Source organism: Amphiprion ocellaris, chromosome 12, assembly GCF_022539595.1.
Source record: "Amphiprion ocellaris isolate individual 3 ecotype Okinawa chromosome 12, ASM2253959v1, whole genome shotgun sequence".
Lineage (NCBI taxonomy): Eukaryota > Metazoa > Chordata > Actinopteri > Pomacentridae > Amphiprion > Amphiprion ocellaris.
Genome location: NC_072777.1, coordinates 12,580,374 through 12,595,199, shown reverse-complemented (window position 1 = coordinate 12,595,199; position 14,826 = coordinate 12,580,374). Strand labels below are relative to the sequence as shown.

The window sequence follows — 14,826 nt, the reverse complement described above, 5'->3', positions numbered from 1 at the left end:
GTCCCCCCCCTCATGCTTCTTCCTACTTTCCTGCATGCCTCTTGACAAACCTAGCTAGTAAAGTCAACAAAAGGTCAAAACAAGGACAGATGTTGAACAAATGGTATACAGCCACAACTACAACCAATGTTCAGTCTTGATAGTGGGAGCTTCTCCATGTCCTATTAAAGGTCAGTTTCTCTTTAACAACACCCAGTTTGTTCTCAGACATTAACCAAGTAGTTATTATTTCAGCAATGACCATATTGGTCTCCTAACCTTATCTGTAGTGGCTATTTTAATCAAAAACCATGATCAGTCCCTGAACTAAACCAATCTATAGTGCTCTCACAGAATAAAACCAATTTATTTTTCCAGTGTGACGGTTTTGATGGCACTGTTAATGGGATCTATGCGCTCCTGTTCTAGACGACACAGACAATCAGTGTTTCATCGTCTGTGAGGAGCTGATGCACTGTGATGTAGAGCCTTGGTGTTAGATTTATTAGCTCAGTGCATCATAAATACCAGATATTGATCCTAATGACACTAGTAGTGAAACTTAAACCAAGATTTAGTTTTGTATGTTTCATACACTGCCAGTCAACAGTTTGGACACACCTTTCCATTCAATGTTCTTTATTTATTTGTATTATTTTCTACATTGTAGATTAGTAGTAAAGATTAACACTTTTTTTTAATTACAGCATAACTGCATATGTATTCTCTTATAGTTTTGATGTCTTCAGTATTAATCTACAATGTAAAAAATAATTAAAAACCATTGAATGAGATAGTGTGTCCAAGCTTTTGACTGGTAGTGTACATGAGAAAAACACCTGCCCATTATTCAGTCAGTCAGTCGGAACCTTGTTGCTCACTTTACCATCATCAAGGTCCATGACTGTTGAGAAAGCAGATGACTCCACGGTTTTAAATACACAATTTTGTGCAAAAATAAACAACCTTCCTCATACTTTTGCATTTCTCTCTTCTTTTAGCTGCAGAATTTTGAAATGAATGCAAACTTGTACAGATGCAGACCTATAGATGATAAATTATCCTCCATCTGACATTAACAGTAACATTTGTGTTTCTCTTGTGTCATATCCTCAGGAGCTCTGAGCAGACAGCTTCACCTCTTCTCCACTGTCAAAGAGGGAGATGAAGCCATTTTATCTTGTGAGAATCTGATGGATGATCATAACTGTGACAGAACCACCTGGCTTTTTGATCATTCAAAAATATCATACTCAGTAGAGCTGGTTACTCTTGGACAAGTTAAGAATGAGATCAAAATAGACAGACTGAGTGTTAAACCTAATTGTTCTCTGGTTATAAAGAAAGCTGCAGTTGAGGATGCTGGTCGTTATACCTGCAGACAATATATATCAGGGAAACAACGAGGTGAAGATGCTGTGGTTGATCTGTCTGTTGTTACTGGTGAGTATTTACAACATTTTCATCTCAAAGTTTCTACTTAGAACAACATACTGACACAATATAGTAATTCTGATTACAGTCATGAAATCAAACTGATTTACTTTGTCTTTCTCTTGCAATCCATCTTCACCAGTGACTGAACATAAAGACACTGATCTGGTGACTGTAAACTGCTCTGTGACGACAAATAGACGATGCAGACACACAGTGAAGTGGCTTTTTAAGGGTCAAGCTGTGGATAATGACAACCCAAACATAAAGACATCCCAGTCTTCCTGCTCTGTTACTGTGAGCTTTCTGAATAATTTTTGGGGATCATCAATACCATATCATGACTGGTTTAAATGTAGTGTATCTACAGAGACTAAAAAAGAGCCACTGACCTTCAGTCTTCGACCATCAGGTGAGAAACTGAGATTATAATCAGCTGTTTTAAATCACTTCAAGTCATTGATGTGAATAATTAGCTAAAATATTTATTTTATGATCTGAAGCTTTAACATTTCATCACATACAGACAGTTTCTGACTGAACAGGTTGCAGAGTTGTTTCTTTTTGTTCAGGTGAGGACACAAAAACAACAGCAACTGCAAACAACCAAAAAGATGATCCAACCATGACAAGATCTGCAAATGGGGACGCTACAGCAAAGCTACACGGTACAATGCCAGCAACTTACTGTATGTTTTCATGCAATCTCTGTTTCTTTATGAATGCCAGACTGAAATTTTACTGTGGTTTTGATGAAGACACGAGTACTTTCAGTTACTGATAAACTCTTTGTGTGTGTTTTTTCTGGTTTGTCTAGTTTCACCCATAAATGACTGGATTTCGTATGAACGTCACTTTAAATTGATTATAGATCTGCTGCTTAAATATTGCTTCACACATAGACACTTTCTCACTAAACAGTTTCAGATTTAAGGCCAAAATTTCTCTAAATCAGCCTGATTGTGCTAAAAACGAACAAATATTTACCTGATAATGTGTTTTATATTGAGTCCAACTGCAACACAAAACATCTTTAAATAGCATCAAAAAGACTCATTTCAAACAATGTGGTTCATGTAGCAGAAGTCAAATAGACATTTGTCTTGTGTCTAGTTAAATATACCTCAAAGACAATGTTACTTAGTTACAAGACAAGAAAAGGATCTTGAATGAAGTCAAAGCATCTTCCTCAATAAGTACTAGATAATGCAACAACAAGAGCAGCTCAGATTTTGATTATAAATATCAGACTGTTACATCTGCAGTTTTTGCACTGTTGCTCAGTTGTGTTGTTCAAGTGGCAAAACAAAAACAACAAAAAATCACCAGCATTAGCTACAATGAAATGAACAAAAACACCTCAAGACAGCATAAAAGCAGTGTATTGTAATAGCTTAACTACACCATATGGTTCAAATTTTGGTATTTCAGATAAATGTTAATAAAATATCAAATCTACTTGCATTGATCAGTCTTATATTCAGAAGTTGTGAACTCCAATTTCATCAAACTCCAGCTCTCAAACAAAGAATTACATGGTAGAACTGATGAAATAATTATGCACAGACATTTATTAACTACTGCTACTAACAAACAACAACGATGACTCAAAAAAACAACAATGAATGAATGCAGGTAAGTAAACTAAATAATTAACCATGATCGTCACTAGAAAAAACAGCTGGTAGAGCGATGATCAGTTAAGAATTAAATTGAGAAGCTAACTTTAATTTCTAAATTCCCCCATTTAGCAGAGAGAAAATGATACTTTCATAGCCTTTAAAATAGCTGAAGGATCAACGTGCGACATCAGGATGAGGAAAGATTGAGCAGCAGGACGTGTCAGTGAAGATCAGCTGGATGAGTTGATTCAGTAAAACAGAGACAGGATGTTACTTTTGCATAGCTGCACTGAAAAAGTGCTCATGTTAAAATACTAAGAGTCAAAAACTCATATTTAGAAAATTGTTTGTGCCATTACATTGAAAAAGTTAACAAAGAAAGCCTGAAGTTCAGCAAAGAAAAGCCACCGACACAGTAGAATCCATGATAATGTTATGATCCCTGCTCCAGCCCCTGCCCTTCTTCCTCCTTTTCCCTCTTTTTCCTTCTTTCTCGCATCGTTCCTCATCTGTTTATCTGTTTTGACCTGTCTGTCTCTCTTTGGCTCCCTCTGTCTGTCTGTCATCTCTCCCTTCTGTCTCTCTCCCTGTTCACTCGCCCTCTTGCTCTCCCTGCTTCACCTGCCTGCATTCTGCTACCTGCTGATTACTGCAGTGAGTGTCAGCTGCAGTAATCACCTCACTCAGGACACCTGTTCACAATCACCTCCAGCTACTTTAAACCCAGTTCATTCAGTCACTTCTTGCTGGACTATAGACTCTGTTCCCCTCTTGGATTCTGTTCTCCCGCCGAGCCCTGCTACCTCCTGACTGCTTCCATGGACTCTTCTCTTCTCCCCTCAGTTTCCCACCAATTCCTGTTTTTGTTTCCTGTCTGTCTATCTTGCCCCTTTAGCTTAGCTTCCCTGGTTTCTGTAAGTACTCCATTTCGTTGTCTGCTTCAGTTTATCCCTGTTTGGGTCTTTGTAGTTTAGCTGTGGTTTTGTTGTAAGTTTTGTAGTGGGACTTATTTTAGTATAGATTTGGTTTAGTTTCCCTCCCATTCGGTTTTCCCTTTTCTGTATTGGTTTAGTTCCTGTTTTGTTTAAATAAAAACCTATTTCCCACTTACCACCTGTTTGCCACTATCTGTGCCTGCGCCTGGGTTCTTTGACCCCTCCCGTAACAGATAATGGAACCCTTTAAAGGGTAACTTCAAAAAGCTCCTGCTGCATTCCAGTGACTTCCTTAAAAAAAGAAAGTTCTAAAGCCAAATTTAAATCCGCATCTAATCTAGCATGGATGTGCTCACCTTAAGCGAGGGTCTTGAACTTCTCTGTTCAGATGAGGTCAGAGGCCAGATACCTTTAGAACTACTAATTTCTTAAATGTATACGCTACTGTTCAGAAGTTTGGGGTTACTTAGAAATGGCCTTATTTTTGAAAGAAAAGCTGCTTTTTTTTTCAATGAAGATGACATGAAATGAATCAGAAATACAGTGTAGACATTGTTAGTGTGGTAAATGACTATTCTAGCTGGAAACGGCTGATTTTTAATGGAATATCTCCATAGGGATACAGAGGAACATTTCCAGCAACCATCACTCCTGTGTTCTAATGCTACATTGTGTTAGCTAATGGTGTTGAAAGGCTAATTGATGATTAGAAAACCCTTTTGCAGTTATGTTAGCACATGAATAAAAGTGTGAGTTTTCATGGACAACATGAAATTGTCTGGGTGACCCCAAAATTTTGAACTTTAGTGTAAATCCAGCTGTTAAATAACTACTATGATTACAGATCTAAAATACCATTGAACCTGTGATTGAAATGACTTCATACATGATCATATGGTTCCATATGGTAGCAGAGGTCCCAGAAAAGAGTTCAGTTGCCTCTTTTCCAAATGTGTGGTTATCTTCAGAATTGACAGTCTCTTCTCATGTCTGATGCAGATGTTCCATTTGGATGAAAGTTTTGGGTTAGCTGTCTTCTCAAACAGTCTTCCATCACATTTACAGCTTTGAGAAAAGGTCTTGGAATTAGTCGTGTTGCTCTGGTAGCCTCATAGAGTAAACTGCTGTTCTGCTCAAAGAAAGAACCACAACAGACTTCACCAGAGACTGAACATAAGGATGAGGATACAAAGACATTAAAGTGCTCTGTGGCAACATCTGAGAGAGTAGACACACAGTAAAGTGGGTGTTTGAGCATAAAAATGTAGAGAAGTATAAATGAGACTTGAAGATGTCACATATTTTTGAAAACATATGTGACTCTATTCGTATTGTTGCAGATTTTAAACAGTGTTCTTTAAATTTTCAATCTCTCTCCAGGTCAGCGGAGGATCATCATCGTGGCTGTGGGTTTAGCAGCACTCATAACAACTGCTGTGGCCGTCAGCATCTGGGCAAGAAGTAAAGGTGAGAGTGTACATAGAGTAACTGTGGAATGTTTTCACCCACCACTGACGTTTTCCCTCCAAACTGCTTTTTAACATTAGAACACGGTCAATATATTTTGGCTTTGTTGGACAATTATTTTAAAAACAGACAAAAACCAAGATGATTTCGCTCAGTATTTAGTAGATAAACCTTTGGCCTCAGTTCCAGCATTAAGCCTGTGTGGACAGATCTGAGTCAACCTGAACATCCAGACGCTGAAATTTGACTTCATTCTTCTTTGCAAAACTGTTCAAGTTCTGTCAGGTTGCATGGGGTTGGTGAGTAAATAGCCATAAATTCTCAGTTAGACTGAGGTCTGAGCACTGACTTCGCCACTCCAGAACGTTCATCCTCACATCATGATGCTGCCACCACCGTGCTTCACAGTGGTGATGCGGTGTTTGTGATGACGTGCAGTGTTGGATGTCTGCCAAACATAGTGTCTAGTCTGATCACCAAAAAGCTTGATTTTGTTCTAATCAGACCCAAGAACCTTTTCTAGATGACTTCAGACTCTCCTACATGCCTTCTGGTGAACTCGAGATAAGATTTCATATCAGCTTTTTTCAACAGTGGTTTTCTCTTTGCCACTATCCCATAAAGCTTTGACTGATGAAGAACAGACAACATTTGTATGAACAGTCTCTTCCATCTCAGCCACTGAAGCTTCTTACTCCTTCAGAGGAGTCATAGTTGTCTTGGTGGCCTCCCTCAGTAGGCTCTTTCTTGCTCGGTCACCCTGTTTTGAGGACGAGCAGATTAATGCATGTGTTACATTTCTTCTATTTCTTAATGATGGATTGAACTATACTCAAAGGGATGTTCAGTGACTTAGAAATTTCATTTTAGTCGTCGCCCGACTCATGCTTTTTACTAACCTTTTCTCTGAGTTGTTTGATGAGTTTTGTCCTCATTGTGTAGTTATAGCCAGAAGTACTGATTTACCACTTGACTGGACCTGCCAGATACAGATGTTAGACCAAAATCACATCTGTCACTTTAAAGGGGGTGAATACATTTGTGTTCATTTATTTTACATTCTATATTTTTAATTATTTGATATTACTTTGTAAAAAATTCTTTTAATGTTGACATGAATAAAATCCATCCATCCATTATCTATACACCGCTTAATCCTCACTAGGGTCGCGGGGGGGGCTGGAGCCTATCCCAGCTGACTCGGGCGAAGGCAGGGGACACCCTAGACAGGTCGCCAGTCTGTCGCAGGGCTACATATATAGACAAACAAGCACTCTCACATTCACACCTACGGGCAATTTAGAATAATCAATTAACCTCAGCATATTTTTGGACTGTGGGAGGAAGCCGGAGTACCCGGAGAAAACCCACACATGCACAGGGAGAACATGCAAACTCCATGCAGAAAGATCCCGGGAAAGCCGGGACGCGAACCAGGGATCTTCTCGCTGCAAGGCGAAAGTGCTAACCACTACGCCACTGTGCAGCCCTATGAATAAAATCCTTTTTTGTAAAAGGTTTTTTGGAAAAAAAAAAAGCCAAATTGACCATGATTTGATGTTTTGACAAACCTTTTCACTGTGGCAGCTGCTTCTAACTTCATCTCTTTGCTCTTCAGGAAAAAACACACAGATGAATGAAAATGCGGTAAGTTTTGAAACACATTAGGTAAATCATTTTAATCTGTTCTAAGCAGAACAAGCGACCATTTGTGATATTTGTTTTCATAAACTGTAGATGTTAATTAAAAAAGACAGATAAACAGTAGTGACTTGTCATTGGGGTGACTTAGAAATGGCCTTATTTTTGAAAGAAAAGCAGTTTTTTCAATGAAAATAACATTAAATGAATCATAAATACAGTCCAGACATTGTTAATGTGGTAAATGACTATTCTAGTTGGAAACAGCTGATTTTTAATGGAATATCTCCATAGGGGTACAGAGGAACATTTCCAGCAACCATCACTCCTGTGTTCTAATGCTACATTGTGTTAGCTAATGGTGTTGAAAGGCTAATTGATGATTAGAAAACCCTTGTGCAATTATGTTAGCACATGAATAAAAGTGAGTTTTCATCGAAAACATGAAAGTGCCTGGATGACCCCAAACTATTGAGCAGTAGTTTATGTAATAAAACATATTTACTTGTGAGATACTCATGGAGAAACTGTATTAATAGCCGAGGTGTAGTTCATACAACACAAACTCCAGCTTCTAAATACATCATTGATCAAAATCAATGCACAGGTCAACATAAAGTCAACATTTTAAGTTTCAAATGAAAAGACTGGTTCAAACTAATTACATGACACCATAAATATCCTCCAGTGGCAATGTCTCCTTGAAGAAGCATTGTGTGTCATGGAAAAACTACTTGTGCAGATTAGATTTTAATGGCGCCTATGATTTCAGGCAAGATCAGGCAAAATCTTTACACTGTCAAATTGTTCATCTGATCACTTGGACAAAATTACCAACAAAATCATCAGTGTGATGTCAGCATGTTTAGTGTCAAGTTGTTCATCTGATTCCTTTGTGCTACGAGTAGAGCAGTGGAAGATCAGAGAAGTGAGTCTGGTATTGGGAAGTTGAATTTGTCAGATTGTGTGTGTGTGTGATTGTGTTGTTTTGTTCCTCACAGGTGTGTAATGATGAAGATGATGGGCTTTGATCCTTCGGCTTCTGTTCAACTCTATTGATCAACATCATCTTACCATATATTTGGAGGAGTAGTTGGATGTTTTAGAAGACTGATTCATTTCAGACCAGCTGATTCATTTTCTCTCTCTCCTCAGCAGTATGTATTTCCTCACTAGTCCCTCAGTATATACACGACTGATCCACCATCAGACTGGGTTTGTGCACTTTACCAGAACTTTCCAGCATTCAGAGCCTGTTTGTTCTTTATTTTTGACCTCAGCATGTAAATAAGGAACTTTGTTTTATCCTCATCTTTCTGCCTTCTGAGTGAACCTGAGTATCATCCAAGTGATTTTCACCTGCCTGTCACTGTCGTGCATTTAAATCTATTTTCTCTGAGGAGACCTTGTTCAATTTGACTATGTTTTCTGATTTCTTTGTGTGCAAAGAGTGTTCTGTTCATTGTGAATGGTGGATATTTTACTCGGTGGGTGTCCTGCTTTTGCTGATAATGAATAACTTTGTTCTCATGGGTGCTTCAATGTGTCTAAATAAAGAAACGTGTGTTTGCTGTTTATCTGGTCATCATTAGAGGTTAAAACCCTCAGACTCTGTTGCTGTGGTAACATCATTCTCACCAAAACACTTCCCCTTCAGTTCTCAGAAAAGTACCTCAGAAGCACAATCAGGAAGTAACAGGTCTCAGACCATCTTATATGTGCTGCATCTGTAACATCAAGAGTTAATATCTGGTGGGTGATGAGTTGGACTGAAATGTTATCTAAGGATGAGAAGAGCTGCTTTATTGAAGCATTTATCTTCACTAACAATCCTCAAACACTTGTCCATTCCTTCTTTTAAAGACATCAGATCCACTTGAGTCTTCACGTGTTTCTTGTCACAGCATCAATTTGTCTCAAACTGGGCTTTAATGCTGAAATAAGTTTCTGTGTATTAAGTTACTGTCTCACAATCAGTTCTCTCTGATATTGATCTTTTTAATATTGTTGATCAAGAAATTCACGTCTATAATTTCATGTTTCAGAGAGAAATCTATTCTTCTGTGTCTACATGTTAAAATAAATGAACAGTTTCACAAGTTCACACACTGACCATAAGGGAGGAGCATAAAAGCTGCACAATGTGACAGCAGAAGAATAACAAGTAACATATGAGAAAAAAAGATTCAAGTTTTAATGAGGAAGTGTCACTTCACCAATTACAAGGAGGAGATAAATCTGTGTTTAAGAAGCTCCAGTTTAGAGACTTTCATGAGAAGCAGAGAGAAAAGAGAGACGGAGCGGACTGATGGTGGAAATTAGATGGAATAAAATGTTTCTTCTATTGATGCTGGTGCTTCAGTTCAGCGGTAAGGACTCATATAACATCATTATTAAAGAAATATGTAGAAAGCTCTTCCGTCTAATGCTACTTTGTGGCATAATCTCCTTTGAACTATGTTCCTACAAGGTAAGCTCTGAGTTTAGTGAACTCTTGAAAGTCAGTGAGGAGGCAGAAACATATTAAAACTTACTTTCGTTCACTTCTGTGTCATAAATTCTCCTCCATCTGACATTAACAGTAACATTCATGTTTCTCTGTCATATCCTCAGGAGCTCTGACCAGACAGCTTGACCTCTCCTCCATTGTCAGAGAGGGACATAAAGCCACTTTGTCTTGTGAGAATGTCGTTGATGATCATCATAACTGTGACAAAACCACCTGGATCTTCAGTAATTCAAAAATACCATTAGCAGTAGAGCTGGTTACTCTTGGACAAATTAAGAATAAGACCAACAAAGACAGACTGAATGTTACAGCAAATTGTTCTCTGGTTATAAAGAAAGTTACAGTTGAGGATGCTGGTCATTACTCCTGCAGACAATATATATCAGAGAAACAACGTGGTGAAGATGCTTGGGTTGATCTGTCTGTTGTTACTGGTGAGTATTTACAACATTTTCATCTCAAACTGTCTTCTGAGAACAACAGACTGATACAAATCAATAATTCTGATTACAGTCATGAAGTCAAACTAATTTACTTTGTCTTTCTCTTGCAATCCATCTTCACCAGTGACTGAACATAAAGACACTGATCTGGTGACTCTAAACTGCTCTGTGACGACAAATAGACAATGCAGACACACAGTGAAGTGGCTTTTTAAGGGTCAAGCTGTGGATAATGACAACCCAAACATAAAGACATCCCAGTCTTCCTGCTCTGTTACTGTGAGCTTTGTGAATAATTTTGTGGGATCATCAATACCATATCATGACTTGTTTAAATGTAGTGTATCTACAGAGACTAACAAAGAGCCACTGACCTTCAGTCTTCATCCATCAGGTGATAAACTGAGATTATAATCAGCTGTTTTAAATCACTTCAAGTTATTGATGTGAATAATTAGCTAAAATATTAATTTTATGATCTGAAGCTTTAACATTTCATCACATACAGACAGTTTCTGACTGAACAAGTTGCTGAGTTGTTTCTTTTTGTTCAGGTGAGGACACAAAAACAAAAACAACAACAACTGCAAACAACCGAAGAGGTGATACAACAATGACAGGACCTGCAATTGAGGATGCTACAGCAAAACTACACGGTACAATGCCAGCAATTTACTGTATGTTTTCATACAATCTCTCTTTCTTTATGAATGTCAGACTGAAACTTTGCTCGTCTTTTGTGTGTCTGTTTTTCTGGTTGTGTCATTTGCAAATGACTGGATTTCATATGAAAATCATTTTAAATTCAGAGAAAAATCACCTGAAAAGTTTATTTATGGATCTTCTGCTTTAATGTAATATTAAATACAGTTTCTCACTGAACAGTTTCAAATTTAAGGCCAAACATTCTCAAAATCAGCCTGATTGTGCTGAAAACAAGTAAATGTTTACTTCATAAGATGTTTTATATTGAGTGCAGCTGTCATTATGAAGTGAGTGTTTGAGGGTGAAAATGTGAAGAAATCTAACAGAGACTTGAAGAAGTCACAGTCTAACTGCTCAGACAGTGTGACCTTTACAACGTTTCCGGTTCTTCAAGTGCTCAGTGACTGTTGTTCCAGTTTAGAGGACTGGTTTAGATGGAACTAGACGGTAAACATTAAGGATATTTTGTACTGCTTACAATCTGATGCAACACAACAATAAATCCATAGTAATCCCTACCAATGCTCATCACATCAAAACTGTCATCCAAGAAAAATATTATTTCATTTAAAACATCCTGAACTCTAACATGTCATCATCTTTGAATATAAGTGATGAATTTATCACTGATAGTTTATTTGAACGTTGTAGATCAAAACTACATTTTGTAATATTTTTGAAAGCATAACAGAACAGAAAGCTGCAGCTGAAGTATTTGTTAAGTTTTCATTCTGTCTCCAGGTCAGTGGAGGATCATCATGGTGCCGTTGGGTTTAGCTGCACTAATAACAACTACTGTGGCCATCAGCATCTGGGCAAGAACTAAAGGTGAGACACTGAAAAAATGTAAAAAACCTTGTTTCTCACTGTGGAAGCTACAGGTAACTTCTTCTCTTGTCTCTTCAGGGACAAAAACACAGACGGATGGAAACAGGGTGAGTTTTTAAACAGAATAAAGACAATTTTACAATCTGTTGTGATTTTTGTTGTCATAAACTGTAGATTTAATTAAAGAAGACAGACGACAAAACATACTTTTTACATGACTGATAACTGAGAAAAGTAAAATCTAGACATACTATATAATAAAATGTATTTACTTGTGAGATACTCATGGGAAAAGTGTATTAATATCTGGAGTATACCACAGTTCATCCAATACAACAACCAGCTTCTAAATCCATCATTGATCAAAATCAACATACATGTCAACCAAAAATTAATATCATAAGTTTCAGATGAAAAGATTAGTTGATATAAATTACATGACACCATAAAATACAGTCCTGCAGGACCTCCATTGGCATCTCCTGTAGAAATATTGTGTCTCATGCAACAACCACTTGTATAAATTAGATTTTAAGTGGCAGCTATGAATGATTTAAGTTTTCCAAAATGTTGCCTTTAATATGCATTAAATATATGCACGAATTTTCATACATTTTCAGAAAATAAATGTGACGATTTTATAAAAATCAATTTCAAGAATCTTGTGTTTTCTTCACATAATAGAGTCAAATAAGGAATTTTGGATATTTATTTTTATCATAGGATATAAATCAAAAGTCAGAAAAAACTATTTCTGTAATGTTTGAATGAATACAGCATTATATAAATCTGGCTGTGAATGATATTTGAACAAATTCCCCATAAAATCCTTCAGAATATTGACAGCAGTAAAGCTGGAAAGTCTGACGTAATAGAAATGCAACAGAGGTGAAGATTTCTGACTCGTTATTGGAAAATACTATATATGATTTAACCACTGATATCACCATGAAACATCCCTAGTCAACTACTTATTTCATAATTTAATATGTGAATGAGATATTATCAAATTTAATATCCGTTATTTTTCAGAAATTTGCAGTAAACACACTGTAGCAAAAACAAACACTTCAATATGTGTTCTGGACATTTTCTTTCCACCAGTCTGATAGAAGACAAGTTATGGAAGCAAAACTGACCAGTGCATGAAATAAAAAACTACATTTTTATCTGTAGTGTCTCATATGAAGAGAATCTTTGTCATTTTTCAGTTTTCTCTTGGTTGTCATCGTCTCGTCAGAATAAATGAAGTTTAAGCAGAGATGCAGAGCTGTACAGACAGTACATGATACCTTTATTAAAATGAGTAAAAGCACTGATTGGAGCCATACAGCTTTAATCTGAGCTGAAACACTGAATTTAATTCACTGTTTAGCAGATTTGTGGTTATTTTGTCACAGAAGGTTAATAATTGGAGAGAAAATTGTCACACAGCCCGAGGAACTTTCTCTGTCTGCTGGCATCATGTGTATCAATTGAGTGCAGCGCCACCTACTGGACCTTCTGTAGACTGTTGAAGGTCAGACTTCATATCTACACACAGTGTTGCTCTGAAGACATGTTGCTGCTAACATTCATATTATCTCTGCTGGAATTGTTATCTGTTGATTTGTGAGAGAAAGACAGAAAGAAACTCTTGTTTGACACGACAGATCAGCTCACATTAAAAATAACAGAAGTTTAGGATAAGAACGTGGAAATGACTCATGAAGCTCATTGGAAGTCTGGGTGAGCCACAGATTAAAGTCTAGCTCCAATGCAAAAGGGTTTTTCTGTTTCCTGTGTTGTTTGCTGCATTCCTCTACACAGCACGTTTAATAGCTTACAGAAATAATGACTTTGAGAGTCATGTTCGCATCAATCAACAGGAAATCAGGGTTCATAAACTGACTTTCATCCAGGAATGTGGATTTAAAAAGACTGTACTTTAAGCCTCGTTTTCAGGCTGAACAATTCCACTTATTCATTGTTAATGACTCTGATTTCACTCATTATTCTAACTTGCTTTGGGCAAAATCACTGATGTGATGTCAGTCTGTTTAGTGTCAAGTTGTTCATCTGATCACTTTGTTCTTCAAGTAGAGCAGTGGAAGATCAGAGACGTGAGTCTGGTACTGGGAAGTTGAATTTGTCAGATTGTGTGTGTGATTGTGTTGTTTTGTTCCTCACAGGTGTGTAATGATGAAGATGATGGACTTTGATCCTTCGGCTTCTGTTCAACTCCATTGATCAACATCTTCTTACCATATGTTTGGAGGAGTAGTTGGCTGTTTTATTAGATTTATTCATTTCAGACCAGCTGATTTATTGAATCTCTCTCCTCAGCAGTATGTATTTCCTCATTAGTCCCTCAGTATATATACGACTGATCCACCATCAGACTGGGTTTGTGCACTTTACCAGAACTTTCCAGCATTCAGAGCCTGTTTGTTCTTTATTTTTGACCTCAGCATGTAAATATGGAACTTGGAGTCTGTTTTCTTTGGTGACAACATTCAGCTCTACTGTGTGTTTTCTGAGTATTTTTTTCTATGGATGTTTTGCTTCTGCTGAAAATAAACCTTCCCTCTGTTGAACCACTTTGCTCTCATGTGTACTACAATGTGTCTAAATAAAGAGACGAACTCCAGAGAAAACACAGACATCATTCAGTTACACACAGAACACATAAAGTTCAGAGTGACTATGAGTGTTAGGAAACAGGAGCTACCTACCTGACCACATACAGACCTTTTGACTTAGACTTTATTCATCCGCAAGGGAAATTTTGTTGTCACAGTAGCTCAGAACAGTAATCTTAAATAGAACAGAGAACAGCAATAGAATTATACAATAATAGGATATAATAAAGAATAGAATAGACTGATTAGTAAAAAGTAAAAACAGAATACCGGTAGTTACTATCCATATAGAAAAATATGGAATATGTACACATTTACAAAATAGAAGAATTAGGAATAATATTAGGAATTTACACTATGTACAATATGGAACAGGTAGCTATAATGCAGTGCCAGTTTACACATGAGTATAGATATAAATGAGTGAGTTATCTATCTACCACAGAGTGGGGAGTTATTGCACAGCTGTATAGAGTATGGTATGAATGTGCTCCTGTAGCTCACTGTGACAGCACAGCTGTAAGAGTCTGTTAGAGAAGGAGCTCCTTTGCCCCCTACAGTCCGGTGGAGTGGGTGAGCAGGATTGTCCATGATGGAGAGCAGTTTGTCCAGTGTCCTCCTGTCCCTCACTGTCACAAATGT

At 37.3% G+C, this 14,826-nt stretch overlaps 1 protein-coding gene and 1 long non-coding RNA gene across 2 annotated transcripts; both read left to right on the top strand.

The window, feature by feature from the left end:
* Positions 1-3,719: 3,719 nt before the first annotated feature.
* LOC111587033 (uncharacterized) lies at positions 3,720-8,653 on the top strand. The gene is made up of 4 exons (XR_008603581.1): positions 3,720-3,949; positions 5,351-5,437; positions 7,056-7,084; positions 8,080-8,653. It is a non-coding gene; the product is annotated as an uncharacterized LOC111587033 (long non-coding RNA).
* A 664-nt stretch (positions 8,654-9,317) lies between these two features.
* LOC129350234 (uncharacterized) lies at positions 9,318-14,139 on the top strand. The gene is made up of 7 exons (XM_055016135.1): positions 9,318-9,447; positions 9,692-10,021; positions 10,155-10,424; positions 10,585-10,686; positions 11,477-11,563; positions 11,642-11,670; positions 13,735-14,139. Exons 1-7 carry the CDS (start codon positions 9,387-9,389, stop codon positions 13,762-13,764), a joined length of 909 nt encoding a protein of 302 aa, XP_054872110.1. The 5' UTR covers positions 9,318-9,386; the 3' UTR covers positions 13,765-14,139.
* The last annotated feature ends 687 nt before the right edge of the window (positions 14,140-14,826 follow it).

What these genes read in the sequence shown, in the direction of transcription:
- LOC129350234 (XM_055016135.1), top strand. Translation starts at nt 9,387, where the DNA reads ATGGTGGAAATTAGATGGAATAAAATGTTTCTTCTATTGATGCTGGTG. An exon ending in TGCTACAGCAAAACTACACG is followed by an intron (nt 10,687 to 11,476) that starts GTACAATGCCAG and finishes TTCTGTCTCCAG; the next exon opens with GTCAGTGGAGGATCATCATG. An exon ending in CACAGACGGATGGAAACAGG is followed by an intron (nt 11,671 to 13,734) that starts GTGAGTTTTTAA and finishes TGTTCCTCACAG; the next exon opens with GTGTGTAATGATGAAGATGA.